Raw genomic sequence first — 17113 nt, 5'->3', positions numbered from 1 at the left:
GTGCAGGCGCCTGTGTGATGCCTGCCGCTGGGGTTGGGGCGTCTGGAGAACGTGTGACCCCGTGATGCCCGTGGAGAGCTCTTGAACTTGGTTCCGTCCCTGGTCAGTGTTCCGCTGGGAGAGCAAACCACGTCTCATTAGGCAGTAAACCCGTCCAGGTGCCTGTCCCGCTGATAGCACCGCACCTTGTCCCACTGCCAGCCCTAAGTCAAGGCCAAAGTTCCCGTTCCTCGGAGAGTCCTGAATTACCCTGGGACACAGTGGAGAGGGGACTGCTGGCTCTCCATGGAGGGAGGGGCTCGAGCAGCGAGGGGCAGTTTCGGGGCTGGACATGGCTGAGCATTGCTGGGCGTTGTTGGGAGGCGCCCAGTGTGACCTGGTTGGGGCCTCGGCCTGTGGCTCTGGGTCTGCCTTGTCCTTTCCCGTGTCTGGCAGCTCTTTACTGGCCTGGACCTGGCTCCAGAGGCCTTGGGATTGGGCGGGGGGTGGGCAGGGGACGGGAGGAGGGGGGTGATGGCCAGGAGGGGCTCAGATGGCCATAGTCATTGCTGGGAGAGAAAGGGGAGACCACAGGCTGCTTGTGGGGCTGACTGCCCGGTGCACCCAGCAATCTGAGCTGTCTGGCCAGCAGGCATTTATTGAGCACCTACTGTGAGCCAAGCACCCTGATTGGTCGGTGAGCCATGCCTCTTGGTGCTAGAGATGTCCTGGCACTTAGAAGTCTGGAGGCTCCTGGTGATTAAAAATGGAAGCAGTGCGCGAATTGTGATTTAGTTTAAATGTTCATGCTTTGAAACTGAATGCACTTAATACTAAAAATGCAGTGTTATGAAATGGTACACTCAGGGCTGTCTGCAAGCTAATGAAGGCATTTAAAAAGAATACGAATCCAGGGGGCCGTAATCATAATGAAATGAGCCGGCATTCACTGAGCAGTTATATTGGCATGACACCCTGGCCGTTTCCAAATGAGGAAACCGAGGCACAGAGAGGCTCAGGTGGCCAAGGTCACACAGCTGGAAAGGGGCCCACCGGAGGGGCTGGGAATGGGTGAGGGACCTGCTGTCTGTGGGCGGCTCCCTGGGGCCTTCAGAGGGGATGTCACAGGTTCCATTATGAGGGCCTCTGCGAGCCCATGGCTACACCTCCCCTCATCCCCAAAGCAGCATGAGCCACATGTCAGGGGGGTTGTGGACAGGCAGACGTGGGAAGCCCCCAAGGCTTGGCCCCTGGGCCCCCGGGAGGCCCCAGAGAGTGTGCTCAGCCTCTTAAGAGCATGTGGGGTGGGGGTGGGGCGGGCAGCAGGGCCTGGCCTGCAGGGTATTTGTCCTGGGCATCTTTCTCTTTGTACCTTGGGCTTTTGCTTCTGGAAACCTTGGATCTTGTGCCTGGAGACAGCCTGCCCATCCCCCTCTGTGCACACTGCCTCTCCCTGCCCCCACCTTCTCCTCTGTTCTCCTTGGCTATTCCAGGAGCTGCCACATGTGTGACCCCAGCCCTTCACCTCTCCCTTCCCGGCCCCGGGGCTGGGCTTAACTCCTGTGATGCCAAATATACACCCACCTCCCCTCTTTCTTTCATTCGTGCATTTATTCATTCATTCAGCAAACACCCACTCATCCATAGGAGCTGGTGCTATTTCATGTCGCAGCCCAGGACAACAAATAGATGTCCCTGCCCTCTGGCCGCCCGTGATCTAGTGTAACATAGAATGTGCCCCAGGGCAGAGGGAAAGCTGCGGAAGGGCAGGGAGGGGTGTGTCTGGGGCAGGGGCCAGGGAAGCTGGACGCCAGCTCACGGTGGCTGGCGCCCTGGAGGGAGGCAAGTGTGAGGTGTTCTGCGGCAGCTGAGGGAGCAGGGAGGCCGGGGTGGGTGGCAGGTTGGAGCCGGATGGGAAGGTGGGGGCGTGAATGTAGCAGATATGGGGCCAGTGCAAGGGCTTGGCCCTGGAGAGTTTGGAGCGGGATCTGCCCTGCGTCTGGCCGTGGAAAGGAGGTGAGGGTGTGTGTGGAGGTTAGGAGGCCAGAGCTGCTGGCCTGGTCCAGGGAGAGATGCTGGTGGCCTGGGTTAGGGTGGCCAGGGTGGAGGTGGGGAAACATGGCCTATTCTGTGTGTGTGTGTGTGTGTGTGTGTGTGTGTTCACTCGAAATTCTTTATTGACATATTGTAGATTCACATGCAGTTATAAGAAATAATAGAGCCCTGGCCAGTGGCTCAGGTGGTTGAGCATTGTTCCGTACACCCAAAGATTGCAGGCTCGATCCCCAGTCGAGGGGTGCGGGAGGCAACCCAAGCACTGTATCACTCACATTGATATTTCTGTCTCCCTCTCTCTCTCCCTTCCTCTCTCTGACAGTCAATTTTTAAAAAAGAAAGAAAGAAAGGAGGACTACAAAGAGGCCCCTTGTGCATGTTGTCCAGTTGCCTGCAGTGGTAACATTTTGCAAAACTGTGGCACAATATTACGGCCGGGACACTGACATGGATGCGATCCCTTGCTCTTACTCAGATCTCCCCACTGGTACTTGCACTCATTTGTATTTTGAGTTCTATCCGATTGTATCAGTTCTGTACACTTTTATTTTATTTAGGTTGTGTCTCCACTTTCACCCAACCCCTGGCAACCGCTAATCTGCCCTCCACCTCTAACATTGGGCGATTCCAGAGGAGTTCTATAAATGGAATCATGCAGCCTGTAACCTTTCGCGATGGTTTTTCTCGTGCAGCCTAATTCCCTGGAGATTCATTCCAGTTGCCGTGTGAATGGAGAGAACCCATCTGGGTGCCTTGCAGGGGGAGCCCCAGTTGGAGATTCCAGGGTGGGGTTCAGGGCTGGAGGCCTGAGGCTGCATGAGCTGGCCCAGGGAGGCGGAGGGGTGGGCCGATGCCCGGGCCTGTATTGATTAAGCGTCTCCAGGACACCAGGTGCTGTTCGAGGCCTGGGGATTTGGCCGTGTACCGGACGGATGAGGTCCCTGCCGGTAACATTGTGGGGGAACATGGGGCCGGAGACCTGGAGACAGTGCCCAGCATCTTCCTCCTCCTCTTTTCTCTCTTCGCAGCCAGGGGGCTGGGCCCCTGTGGAGGCAGCGGGGAGGCCCTGGGTGGAGGTTTAGACCAGAGGTTTCCAGGAGTCCTGAGTCAGTGAGCGCAGAGGGAAGTACTGCCCTAAGGCAAGATGGAGCTCACTCAATAAATGAGCTCTCTTCTGGCTTCTCAGATGGCCTTTGTCCTTTAAGAATTTTTTTTTTTTTTTTTGAGAGAGAGAGAGAGAGAGAGAGAGAGAGACATCGACATCGATTTGTTGTTCCATTTCTGCATTCATTGGTTGATTCTTGTATGTGCCCTGACCAGGAATCAAACCCGCAACCTTGGCATATCAGGACGACACTCCAACCGAGTGCCCGGCCAGTGCAAGAGCATTATTTCTTTTTATTTATTTTATTTTATTGATTTTTTACAGAGAGAAAGGGAGAGGGATAGAGAGTTAGAAACATTGATGAGAGAGAAACATCGATCAGCTGCCTCCTACACACCTCCTACTGGGGATGTGCCCGCAACCCAGGTACATGCCCTTGACCGGAATCGAATCTGGGACCCTTCAGTCCCCAGGCCGACGCTCTATCCACTGAGCCGAACCGGTTAGGGCAAGAGCGCTGTTTCTTTGACAAAGGGATGTGGTTGGCATATGGTGGAGGGTGCTGGTGGGTGATTTCCGTGTTCTTTCCAGGCACGGTGACCTGGCTTGGGTTTGGAGAGGCGCTGACCCCAGGACTGACTCCCCAGCTCCCATCCCAGTTTCCTTGTCCCCAGCCTGCAGCCCAGCCCCTCTTTCCTGTCACCCCATCTGGCCGCCTCGCTTTTCTGTCAGGGCCACTCCGCCCTCCGCTCTCCTTTCCTCACTTATTTCCACGTTTCCCCTCCGTAGCTCTCCATTTCCACTCCCTCTCTTCCCCACCCCCTCCTTTTTCCGCCTGTTTCCTCTTTCTAAGTCCCCCTGCCCTGGTTCTCCCGCTCTCTCTCTTTTCTCTCCCAGTTTCGTTTTCTGTCTCTCTGTCTCCCCGCCGCCGTCTGTCCCCCTCTCCCCATCTCTGATTCCCTCCACAGCTGCATCTCTGCCCCCTGCTCACTCCGTCTCTCCCTCTCCTTTCTCTCCCTCTCAAGTCTTATTTCCCAGACCTTGAAACCCCCCTTTTCACACTCAGGGGCCCGTCTGATCCACTGTCCGAACCAGACAGGACAGCACGCCAGGTGCCTGTGACAGGGCCCCTGAGACAGCCCCGGGCCCGGGTGAAGGGCGAGGCCGGGGGAGGGAACCCGTGTGGCGACAGGTGCCCCCGAGGCCCCCGGCCAGCGTGCAGGTCACGTGGTGCAGGACGGCCCTGGCTGATCCGTGGCCCAGCAGGAGCCCTGCGGGCACCTGTGTGAGGAAAGCATCGGTGCCGGACGCCCGGACCAGGGGGCAGCCTGGGCCTGGCCCCGGAGCAGGAGCCTCCGGCTGCTGGGAGGCGGCTGCTCAGCAGGGGAAGGGGCCCCCGGGCTGGGCAGGGACAGGGCGGGCCTGTGCGCGGCCTTATCACCGGTGGCTTCGGGTGGACGCCTGTTTTTGCCCTGCCGGCCTGTGTATTTAATGACGAACAGCCGCCCACGTCAGGGACCCGACAGAAGGGTCGGTGGCGTCTGTGTGTGCACTCTGCCTCCCAGGGCTCATTGGTGCTTTTTCAGCGTTGTTTTGTGGAGCCAACCCCGTCCAGGCCGCTGACAAAACCTGAGGCGTCCACCCGTGAGCAGCGCGGGGGCGAGAGGTGTACAGCCCCCGCGACGGTGGCCGCTGCGGGGCGCGCTCCTGCTCTCAGCTGGAGGTGGGACCTGCGGGCAGGGGGCCTGGCCCAGCACCTCCCGGGGAGGAGAAGCTCAGCGTGACAGGAGGCCGCTGGCCTGAGCAGCACTGGTTTGCTGTCTTCCCTGCGCTGCTCTGTGCCCAGAGGGGTGGTGTCTGCTGCAGCCAAATTCCTCCGCTGCTGTCCCCCCAGACCCACCCCTGCCCCGCTGCCCCTTTGCCCCGCACTGTTTTCTCAGGCAGGAGGGCTGGCCTCTCGCCGTCCACAGGGCTGTCCACGTGTGACCTCTCAGAGGCACAGCATGGCGCATACCCACGCTGGGCCACCCGGGGCTGGCACCACGACCGGCTGCAGACCTGCAGGGCCACGTGAAAGATGAAACCGTGAGGCCCCTTTCGAGGCTCAGGAAGGATTTTCGGACAGTGGCAGCGAGTCCTGGGCCAGCACGGGCCACGGGCCTGTACAGGTCGCACGCCCGGGGCAGCCCGGGCCACCACTGGCAGGTGTCGCGCTTCGAGTGAGTGCCTGCGCCTTGTCTCCGCATCGGTAAGGGGATGGGCAGCCGCCCGCATAGGGTTGTCGTGAGCAGTAACAGAGCAGTGGGCTTAGCTGCTGTGACTGTCACTGATGACATCAGTGTTGCTACTTCGTAGGCGTCACCTGTGTTGTGTGTGTTTCCTCAGTGCTTTGCACATGCTGCGTGGACGCGCTCCATTTATTTTGAAATGACCTTTTTGCCTTGGGTGGTTTTAAATGTGCGGAAAGCTTGTAAAGACGATACCGACTCCCCGTGTGCCCCTTACTCAGTGTCGTATCACACGTACCCCGTGGTCGTATCACACGTCACCACACACAGTGCAGTCACCACAGCTCAGACCCAGCCCGGCCCGAGCAGCCACTAAACCCAGGCCTGGATACACCAGCTTTCTTTCTCCCCGGGCTCTGTCCCAGGCTCCCGTCCCGGGCAAAGCGCCGCTGGTAGCACGTGCTTCATTTGTCCCGTGGCCTCGTGTCTCCACTGACGGGCACAGAGCCGGCCAGGCGGCAGCAGCCTTGAGCCCCCAGTGACGCCAGAACAGGCCCTGCGGGTGTCCTCGTGTGGAGACAGGGTGGTCGCCGCTGGCCTTGGGCGCCTGAGCCCGACCGGCTGGAGGCCAGCACCCAGGCCCTTCCTGTCCGCCTCTGGGGCCCGGCAGGCCAGCCGTCCATTTCTCATGGCCCGAGTGTCTCCCGTGAGCCCGGCTCGGCTGCCGCTGGGCTGTGGCCCTGGGGCCTGACGTGGCCTGTCCCCAGGGGGCTGAGCTGCGGGAGACGGTGGCAGCCACGGAAGAAGGTTACAGAGTAGGCTCCACGGCGAAGGGGGGTGACACGTGGTTGGAGGGTCTGAGGGAGGAAGGATCCAGCACGAGACCCGGCAGGAGTGCCTGGAGGGGAGACAGCGGTGCAAAGGTGCCAAGTGATGGCCAACCCAGTGAGGTCCAGGGTCCAGGCCCCGGGCTGGAGGGCTGTGAGTGACGGGAGGGGACAGACCGAGTTCAGAGGTCAGGCCGGGTCATGTGCATCTGGGGTCAAAACCCCCAATTCTAGGGGCCAGGCCGGTGGCAGAGATGAGTCACGCTGGGGGACCGCGGGCGAGCGCACCTGTCCCCGGTGCAGGGACAGCCGCTGCTCAGCGCCAGCTCAGTGTCCGCCAGCTCCCAGGGCTCCCGGTTTTCAAAGAGGAGCTTGAAATCCATTTTGCATAGGGAAATGGCGCTTTATTCAAAAATGTGAGAACAAAACCAACCAACCAAACGCCACAAAACTAGTAACGAAAGTCAGGCCCGCGGAGGCCACACGGGACACGCCTGCGGTCTGGCCTGCCGGCGGGTGTGACGTGGTGACGGCCTGAGGACGGGGTCCCGGAGCCGGTGCGAGTCTCACTACCGGGAGCTGCGTAGCGCAGGGTCAGCTCCGGGGTTGGGATCGGTCCCCCAGGCTGCCGTGTGGAGAAGGCGCTGAGGATAAGAGCAGAGGCTGGGAGGGCGCGGCCGGCTGGGACGATGGGGAGAGGGTTTGGGAAGAATTCCTCGGCAGATGGGGGATGGGTTGGGGAGTCGGGGGTGACCCGGTGTCCGGTTTGGACAGCTGGGTGCTGGCGGTTTAGGCAGCGGGTGGGCTGGCAGTGAGGCACTTGACCCTGAAAGCCTCAAGTTTCCTGGCTTGTAAAAGGGCGTGACCTGTGGGGTCGGGTCTCTGGAATAGAGCAGGTACTCAGTTAAAAATATTCACGTAAGTGTATTTATGACTCGTCTGGAATCGGACAGTTGCACCCAGTGGCCATGTGATGAGCAAACCCCGGCGTGTGGGGTTCAGATGGGATGACTCCCGTGCTAACCAGCAGCGTCGCTGGAGGAGGGAGTCTGGTCCCCTGGGGGGCGGGAGGGGGGGCAGGGAGGGCAGCGCCGCAGGGAGGAGAGGCGGAGGCTGGAGGCTCAGGTCCGGAGCTGGGCCCCAGGCAGACCTATTCCAGGGGGGCTGTGGCGTGACCCGCCTCCCCTCCCCAAGGAGGTGTTGGTTCGGATGCAGGAGCCAGTGTCTTGGCAGAACTGCGACTCCTCCTCTGCGTTTCCACGTTAACGCTTTTCCTCCGGCTAAAGGCAGGGCCGTGGGGACCCAAACCTGCTCCCGGTCAGCATCGCCTGCAACAAGATGGCGCCAGTTGTCCCGCTGCTGGGCCGTCCAGGCAGGGGCTGCCACTCCGGGAACCCCAGCCCTGTTTCCCGGTCCCCACAGCCACCAGCGGCTGTGGTCCCCAGGCTGGTGGCGGCTGGGCGGGCGCCAGGCTGGGCGGTGGCTTCGGCGGGAAGGGTGCCTCTGTGACTTGTGCTCCGTCCGTCCCTGAGGCCACCAGCCAGGCCTCCGGGCAGGACGGACACGCAGGGGCCGCTTACAGGAACGGGAGGGGCTCTGCTCAGCTGTCAGAGCATCTGGAATACGCCCCCCCCCCCCCCCCCCCGCTGCCCCCAGCAGGCACAGGCAGGTCAGCCAGCAGCCCAGAGGCAGGACTGAGGAGGGAGGCGGGCATCGAGGGCAAGGTCCCTCGTGGCTCAGAAGAGCCCATTTGAGCCCCAGCCCTGACTTTTCCCAGCTGTGCGGCCCTGGGCACAGCCTGCCCTGTCCTCGCGGAGCCCGCCTCCTCCATAAAAAGGCACCATCGCAGAACCTCCCTCTCAGGCTCTGGGGAGACCAGAGGAGACGTCTGTGGGTAAAAGGCAGCAGCCACTGGGCGTGGTGATGACCTGGGACAGGACAGCCTGGGCCCGGGCACGACCGAAGCAGAGCCTGCCCCATCCCGCTCCTCCGCAGCCACAGGACTTGTCTGAGCCACGTGACGGGAGCCGGGAGCCACTGCCCCCTCAGACGCCTGCAGCTCGTGTGGACGAGTGAGTCAGGCCGGGCGGGGACGGCCCCGGCCAGAGGGGCCCGCTCCCTGTGCCCCGCAGGAATGCGGCCGTGTGGCTCTGTTGTTCAAGAGACATAGGAACTCGATACTTAATTGAAACATCCCAGTTCCTCCCTGTTGGCAGCTCACTCATGGTTAAATTTGCATGAGCCCAACCCTGTCTGTGGGCCAGATGCTAACCAGAGGCCACCATTTGACCTCTGAGGACGCTGGGAGGGGGACCCCTCAGGGTCCCGGATGAGCTCAGCCCCGGGGTCACCTCGTCCTGGCTCGGTGCTGGGCCAGTGCAGGCCCTGGGGTCGGGTGGGCCTGGGCTCCCATTCAGCTCTGCCAGTTCCCAGCTGGGCAGTCGGGGCAAGTGCCTCTCTGAGCCTGTTTCCTCTTCTACGACATGGGATTATGGGCCTGCGTCTCGGTGGCTGAGGATGAGCGGGCCTGGCCCTGCTTGTCCTTCCCTCCTCGTTGTCATGTGGCTGAACGGGGAGGTCAGATGCTGGAGCTGCTGCTGCTGTTTGCTCCTCCCCCGCAAACGAATGTGTTCATTTTAGAATCAGAGTCAACAGATACGACGATGCAGAGAGTCCCCATGTGCCCCTTGCCAGCTCCCCCGTCGACTTCCACGTCTCATTGGCTGTGCACTGTGCACCTGACACGCCGCTGTTCATGGCCAGCAAGTCCACGGTTCCTTCAGACGCCACTGGTTCTTCTAACGTCCTTTCCCATCTCAGGATCACGTCCAGGATACCAGCAGGATTGCATTTGGTCCCCGTGTCCCCCAGCCCCTCTGGTCTGTGGCAGCTTCTCAGACTGGCCTGGGTTTGATGACCCTGCCAGTTGGGGGAAGAATGGCTTGGTGTTTTGTACAGTGTCCCTCCATGAGAGCTGACCTGGTGTTTTTCTCGTGGTTAGACTGGGCTGCAGGTTCTGGGGAGGAATACCACATGGTGAAGTGTCCTCATCACATCATACCAGGGGGACACGCTGTCGACAGGACATGGCAAGATGAAGGCCTGACCCCTGGCCGGGGCGGGGGGGGTGGGAGGGGGGGCTGGCCAGGCCTCTTCCCACACACACACCTTTCCATAGTCCACACAGGAGCCAGTCACCCAGGGCAGCCCCCTGGGGGCGATGAAGCTGCAGCTCTTGGCGGGGTGATACACACATCGGTTACTGGGAATTCTTTTGTATCTTTTGGAATTATTTTGAGATCTGCATCTCCCCCTCCTGTCTGTCTGCTCTTACATCTGGCAGTTTTGCCTTCCTTTGGCGATCATTACATGTCGTTACCTAAGCAATGGGAGCTTTAGTCCTGACGGTGGGCAGCTCTCTCTTAACTGGAGCGGCGACGAGAACAGTAGCAGCCGTGTCAGTCGGTCTGTGTTCCTCTGGGTAACGGAACTGGACTGAAGCAGTTTAGCCAGATAGGCTGTGTGTGTTTTCCTCACGTGGCAGGAAGTCACGAGGTGGCCAGCTGAGCTCGTGGGTCTTCTCACGGAAGTGGTCAGGGACCTGGGCTTCTCCTGGCTGCCGCGCTGCCATTCCTGATGTGTGGCCTGTGTCCTCGTGGTCCCAAAGTGGCTGCCAGACCTCCAGCACCATTGTGTGTTCCAGGCAGGACCCCGTGGAATGGATGGTGTGACCCCATTTCACAGAGAGGAAGGCGATGCTCACGAGGATGAGAAATCCCTGTCTCACGGGAGTGGGTGCTGTGAGGGCTGAGGCCGTCAGTGTCTGGAGCCTGAGGCACAGCAGGTGTAGCCGTTGTTTGCTCAATGGGAGGGGCCTCTCCAGGCCCCTAGGGGATGATGGTGGGCCTCTGGGTGCTGGAGCCCCTGCACATGGTCGGCCTGGGGCCTCAGACCCCCTGGGGCTGCCCGTGGCACCTCAGAACTGGCCCGTGAGTGGGACAGCAGTGTGGCCTGCTTAGTTGGGGGTGGAGGATGCTGGTTGTGCCAGGACAGGCTGGGGCTGCAGTGATGGCCAATGACACCCAGGCCTGGCGACAGGCAGCAAGGCGCCTGGCCCTGAGTCCTGCAGCTCGTGTCTGCTGACCCGGTCCTCAGTGCCCACTGCATGGGAGATACAGGGGAGGGTTTGTCCTTGTTCCATTTAGGAAGACAGATTTAAATTCAGGGGCAAACTATGGCCTGAGGACCAACCTGGCCCACCACTGTCTTTGTCAATAAAGTTTTACTGACACACAGCCATGCCTTTCATTTACATATTGTCCCTGGCTGCTTTTGTGCTACATGGCAGAGTCGAGTAGTTTGACAGAGACTTTGCAGCTTGCAAAGCTTGAAATGTTTACTGTCTGGCCCTTTGCAGGACTGGTTTGCTGACTGTGGCCTGTGCAGAAAGCAGACAGGATCAGGGCTGTGCAGGGGGGCTTCCTGAGAGGCATGGGTGGGCGGGGGCTCACGAGGGCCTGCAGGGTTTCTGGAACACATGATGCAACAGCCATGTGGGGGCTTGGTCAGGAAAGGAGCTGCTTGGGGTGCAGATGGCCAGGGTGCGGCTCTGAGTATCTGCGGGAGCAGGGGGCCAGGCGATGGTGAGGTGGCCTGGGGGTATGTAGCCCAGAGGACAGCACTCCTCAGCTCAGCCCTGGTGCCACAAGGGGCTGTGGGCCAGAGCAACTAATTCCTGCCATTTTCCAAGAGAAGCCGGCAGTCTGGTGTCATGGGAAACGTTTAAAAACCACAAGCGCATGTGCCTCAGGTGCGCAGGGTGGAAGTGAGGAAGGTGGGGTGTGGGGGAGACCCCCCCACATGCCAGGCTGCGTGCCCCCGAGATCCCTCCTGCAGAGGCTGGCAGGCGGGCTCTGTGCTGGGGGAGGGCACTCAGGAAACTGGGAGGTCGGATGTGTGGCTGAGCCCGGGGCCTGCATGGCTGGTCTCCAGTCTCCTATCCTGTCGGAGCTGGTGGGTCACTCCGGCCTGCAGGCTTGGGCATGAGCCTGAGTGGGGCACCTGTCCTTGCTCATCTGGCCACCCCAGAGGGGAGGGGCTCTGTAGGTGGAGGGTGGGAGGTGGAGATCTCCGAAGTCCCCTGGGAGATTCTCAAGGGTTTGGGTTTGCTGCTCTGTCCTCATGGAGTTGAGGCCGTGCCAGGAGGGGTGACAGGTGGGGGCTGGGCTTGGAGCTGCATCGTCCTGAGCGGACCCCAGCTGGAGGCTCCTGTGGCCTGAGATGGGGAGGACTCTTTCATCGCAGGTTGCCGTGAGAATGAAGAGAAAATGGGAGTGACAGGGCTGGGTTTGCACAGCATCTGGGGTGCCTGTGCTGGGGCCTGGCCTCGGGGGCGGGCCTGTTCCCCCGACAGCATCTGGGGTGCCTGTGCTGGGGCCCTGCCTCGGGGGCGGGCCTATTTCCCCGACAGCATCTGGGGTACTGGCTATTTTCAGCCTCACAGATGGGCCCTCACCTGCTGAGTTGAGAACTGGTTTCCAGGCGCTCGCTGGCATCACTCTGGGCTTAGTATTTGTTTTAAGCAGGACTCTTGGTTGCAAATGACAGCAGCCCAGGCCAGCTTGGCTTCAGCAAGAAGTCCTGGCTCAGGAACAGGGAGTCCAGGGTGACTCTAGCATCTAGCAAAATAGGATTCAGATGCTCAGACGATATTGTCAGGTCTCTGTCTTGCTCTGTCTCCAGCTCAGCTTCCTTGGCAGGCACCCCAGTGGTGGCAGAAGTGGCCTCAGGCCCTGGCCAGTTTGGCTCAGTGGATAGGGTGTTGGCCTGTGGACTGAAGGGTCCTGAGTTTGATTTCAGTCAAGGGCATGTACCTCGGTTGCAGGCTTGATCCCCAGCCCTGGTCGGGGTGCATGCAGGAGGAAACTAATCAATATATCTCTCTCACATCGATGTTTCTCTATCTCTCCCTCTCCCTTCTATTCTCTCTAAAAGTCAATGGGAAAATATCCTCGAGTGAGGATTAACAACAACAACAATAACAAATAAGAGGTGGCCCTCAGGCTTGGGACCCAACCTCACAGGAACCTGGGTGGAGTTGGGGACATCCCTGTCCCAATAGCAAAAGTCCCACAGCTGCTTCTCATTGGCCCAGCGTGGGTCACGTGGTCACCCCTCATCCCTGCTGGGGGAGGTCCGGCCTCTTCTCACCCTTCCTTTGGCTGTAGGGTGGGCTGGGGGGCTGGCACAAGTGAAAGCAGGAAAATCAAGATGCCCATCCACACCAGAATGGGGAGTGGAGGCTGGACAGGCACACGCCCTCGCCACGCCCACCCACCGGCTAGCGCAGCGCTTGATGCTGAGGAGGCCGCATTCCGAGCCCCTGGCTCATCACAGGCCACCTGTTCTGGCAGCCGTCAGTCCCGCGCTCCAGCCGGCTGCGTCACTTGCCCACACCCCCCCTGTGCCCCATGGTGTTGCCAGGGGCTTGCTCCAGGGCCGGGATGGAGCCGCCAGCTCCACAGCCTTCCTTCCGGTCGTGCAGGCTGGGGCCCTTAGACAAGGCTTGTTCTCGGGAGCCCTGTGCGTTCCTCGCGGGAACTTCCTTTTCTGAGCATACGCAGCAGCTCTCTCATAACCGGGCCGTCTGGCGGGGCCCACCTCCCTGCACCCCCTTTCCTTGCTTTCCCAAGCAGGGATGACGTTTCCCTCCATCACGAGGCAGGACCATTTCTTACATCAGATCTCGCTGGATCTAGAGACACCATGACATCTAAAGCTGCTAAAAGTCTCTTCTGACCACTTTGTGGTTCCTTCTTAATGAGATGGATTTTCCTCCTTTTCTGGGAGTCTGTCCCCTTGAGAGAGGAGGCAAAAGCCCCGTCTGTGTGGTAGAACCATTTCAGAAAGAACGGGATCGGGATAAGGCCCAGCAGCCCCAGGAGGGGCCGCACAGCGGGGCCGGGACCCTGGCTGTGACCTGGCCTGGTCACTGGCCTGTGGGGACTCTCAGGGGCCCCTCCTCTTGCCTGGGCCCTAGGCCTGTCTTTCAGGGTCACAGAATGGACTTTGGAGTGTTCTCTAGATGGCACTGGGCGGGGGCCAGTTCTCGGGAGGAACGGGGTGAAGATACCCTAAAGTTGTGGGCTCTCCTCGCCTCGCCGCATCGCCCTGGTGTGATTCTCAGTTGTGTCTGGTCGTGGTGCTATTGAAGGGCTTGGTCCCCATCTTTGGGGGGGTGGGGGGTGATGCAGCCCAGGGAGGTGCTGGGAGCAGGGGGACAGGTGGCAAAGGCCCGTGTCCCTCGTAGCCTCCTAGTGGGCTGAGCCAGGGTGGGCTGGCCGGAGCTGAGTGCGTGGAATGTTCTATTCGTCCTTTTGTGAGGCTGGCCCGTGGCCAAGGTGAAATGCTGGTCTTGCTTTTCAGATGTGGGTGACGGCACGGAGGTTTGTGCTCCTAGACACCTGGGCACGTGCTGCCTTATTGGGAATCCTTTGATGCAATTGAGAGGGCTGGGTGTGGGGAGAGCTCGGGCCCTGGGCTCAGACACTACAATCCGCCTCCTCCCCCTACACCCTGCCCATCCCCCTACCGGAGCAGCCCTTCCGCAGCCTGGCCGATACTCAGCTGTCACTCACTGGGATCAGCCCTGGGAGCTCTGAAGGTGTCCAGTGTCCAGGCCACACCACCAACCAGTGACATCAGACTCAGGGCGGGTCCGACGTGGTCCTTCCTAACCCTCCCAGGAGACTCCCCGTGCATCTGAGTTTGAGGGAATCCTGGGTAAAGCTGGACTTTCCTCAGATGCAGGTGTAGCCTGGAGCGTCTGCCACTAGAGAGAGCTTGGGGAGGGTGCCTGATGGCAACTCCCTTCCTATCACCCTGCAGCAACATCCACCCAGAAGTAAGTGCTTCCTAAATGGTCCGATTGAAAAAACAAAGACTGACGCAGGTGGCGCACACTCAGGAGCACAGACGGGTCCCCAGTAGCCCGTCCCGTTCCCGCAGTGGCAGGCCCTGACCGGGCTCCCGGGACCCTGCCGAGCTGTCTGTGCCCGGGCGCAGCGGCTGGCTCTCCCGGCGTCCCTGCGCCCGCTCTGCCTGTGCCTGCCGCGCCCACACGGCGCTCCCCGGGGCACAGGGACCTGCACGTGGCCGGCTCCCTGGGGGCGGCTTCCTCTGGGCAGAGCTGCCAGAGCCTCGTGGAGTCTCCCATCATGGGCTCGACGCTCCCCACAGGACCCGTTCCTCCAACTGGAATTCTTGGGTCACAAAACAAGTGGAGTCACACGGCTGATGGGCACCCCGTTTCTGTCATTCCAGAACCTGCCTAGGCCGGCGTCCCCGCCGTTTGAGCTGCCCGCGTTGTACAGGACGGAGGACTACTTTCCTGCGGCCGCTGGGGAGGCGGCGCCCCAGGCCCCCCGCTGCCGCGGCCGCCTGTGAGCTGGCGGGAGGGACCCTCTGCGTGGGGGCAGCCCCGCTTTCTTCTATTTTTGTCATCGATTTGTTTGCTGAATTTCCCCCCCTGCTGCACGCGAGACCGAGGGGTCTGGAGAAGCAGCTGGACCTGCGTGGCGATGCCTCCGGGAGGAGCTGCTGAAGGCTTTGTCCGGTGGTTGGCGGTCAGGTGTGACGGCTGCAGTGCCCGAGGGACAGCGGGACTTGCTCTCTGGGGGGTGTTGCCCGGGAATATGGGGACTCACTGGGTGCACAGGGCTGGGGCTCATGTCTCTCACTGTTGGCTGGCTTGTTGCGAACCCAGTGCCCCCTGGCACGTGAATCATGTCAATAAAGGTGTCAAGAGGTCACGTGTGGTCTGGGCGTGGGAACGCGGTCGGACGGGTGACGGTTCCTGTAAGGCTGCTCCTGCCACCTGGGCGAGCCCGCCCCAAATCTCCGATGCCCCCGGCCGCACCTGCCAGGCGCCACTCGGCCCTTAGAGCCCAGCAGCCCGCGGAGGTGCCGTGTCAGGACTTCGTCTGCAAAGGTGTGTTTGCTCCCATTTCTTCTCATGCAGGTGAGTTTCCTGCAATTACCCTGAAAGTCCACACTTCAGTCATGTTTCTCGTTTTTCTAGAATTTCTCAGAGAGCCAAGGGAACACACACACACACAGACCTGCACTGGAATTTCAAGGAAATTTAACTTAATGAATCAGGTGAGATAGCAGAAAAGGAAAAAGTTGAGACTTGCTAATTTTAGGGTAATTTTTGGAATTAAACGATAAAGGTGGACCCCTTGTTTCAAGAAGAGCTGATGTTTTTCTGTGGAGGCAGTTTTTGTAAACTTCTGTGATTTTTTTTATTAAAAATGTTTCTAAATTATGTTAAACTATGGAAGTCTAGCAGACATAGAGGAAGGTGCACCTTCGCGCATGGTTCACTGGGGTTTCACATCTGTTCCCCTCCCCCAGGTGGAGAAACAAGCAAGCTTGGTCCATGTTCCGGCCCCGCCCCCCCTCCCGCTGCCCGGCCCCCTGCACCAGCCCCACCGATGCTCTTGGTGCAGACGGGCTGCAGCCTGTCCTCTGGGCTGCAGGGCGACGAGGACGCGCACGCTGTCTCCTCTGTGTCTGGCTCCGGCTGACACTGCCTGTGGGAGGCGTCCCTGTGCAGCTGCGATCGCTGATCCTCGTGGCTGCGTCGGATCGATCGCACTGTTAGTAATGAAGGAGGCTTAGACACCCGCTGTGCCCCAGCCTGCTCGGGGACAGCACAGATTCGATGGAAAGTTCATTTTTCAGACACCACCTCCCAGAAGGCTGAGTCTGTGTTGATCGCTGGAGAGGCCGAGGCTTCTTTCTCCTTCCAGAGCCTGAACTAGGTGACAGGGAGGGTGACAGGCACTGCCGGTGGCCAAGCCAGAGCACCTTCCGTGGCCTAGAATAGAGACCCACAGGACCGAGGCTAAGAGCTTATGGGCTCTGAGTGGCACCATCATCTCCTTATGCCTCAGCTGTGTGGCCCCGGGCTAGTTCAGTGATGGCGAACCTATGGCACGCGAGTCAGAGGTGACACACGAACTCATTTTTTTGGTTGATTTTTCTTTGTTAAGTGGCATTTAAATATATAAAATAAATATCAAAAATGTAAGTCTTTGTTTTACTATGGTTGCAAATATCAAAAAATTTCTGTATGTGACACGGCCCCAGAGTTCAGTTAGGGTTTTTCAAAATGCTGACACGCCGAGCTCAAAAGGTTCGCCATCGCTGATCTCTGGGAAAACGGTGGCAAATGAGCTAGAACTGGCCACTCCAAGTCCCTGGAGTTGCAGTGCCGAACAATAAACGCTTAGCGTCCTTTGGAGACGCCTGGGGGAGGGGAGGTCGGGCGCGGTCTGCCAGGCATTCCCGACCTGGGTCCTGGGAGCCTGGGATGCGGGAGCCCCTGTCCTGTGCCACGTGACCTGACAGGTGTCTCCTTTAGAGCACGTGCCCGAGTAAATGAAGCCTCGGTGCTGACGCGGCAGGTGCCCCTCGCGAGGATCACTGTGCAGCCTTGAAAGGGCGGCCTTTCCTTTCTCTGTGGCTGTTGTTGGACAGGGCGGCCGCACAAAGGCCACTCGGCAAATTTCCACGAGGGCAAGGCTCTTCTGCCGCCGCCTGCCCCTTCGGTGGATGTGAACTTGGTGTCCGTCAAAGCAAGAGGTTTCAAGACGGTGGCCCTGGGTTGACAGAATGTGTGGTTTGCCCTAAACTGTTTTTAAATTGTTTTCAGGTTGAGACAACTGAGTAACTATCTGGAAAAAGGTGAGTTCCATACTTCTCTCTGCTCACCAGGAGCAGCTCCAGGATTCCAGATGGATTGAAGAGGAGTTAAATATATGAAAATTAATTTATAAGGAGGCATAAACATTACAGAATCATACAAAATCCAGAAGCCGTAAAAGCTAGATCAAATTGACCGTATTTATATGATT

The 17113-nt window shown here is 59.6% G+C and overlaps 1 protein-coding gene across 3 annotated transcripts in view; it reads left to right on the top strand.

Annotated features, from left to right (window-relative positions):
* Window positions 1–15002, top strand: part of BCAS4 (breast carcinoma amplified sequence 4) — a 52745-nt gene extending 37743 nt beyond the window's left edge. For all 3 annotated transcript variants that reach the window (XM_081097529.1, XM_081097528.1, XM_081097527.1), the window contains one exon: window positions 14517–15002. In XM_081097529.1, coding sequence (XP_080953655.1) covers window positions 14517–14639 — 123 coding nt within the window. In that variant the 3' untranslated portion in view covers window positions 14640–15002. The remainder of the gene's footprint in view (window positions 1–14516) is intronic.
* Window positions 15003–17113: the final 2111 nt, after the last annotated feature.

This window comes from Myotis nattereri (assembly GCF_964212035.1).
Source record: "Myotis nattereri genome assembly, chromosome: 8".
NCBI lineage: Eukaryota > Metazoa > Chordata > Mammalia > Chiroptera > Vespertilionidae > Myotis > Myotis nattereri.
The sequence above is the reverse complement of the archived record's forward strand: the minus strand, read 5'-3'. Positions and strand labels throughout refer to the sequence as shown.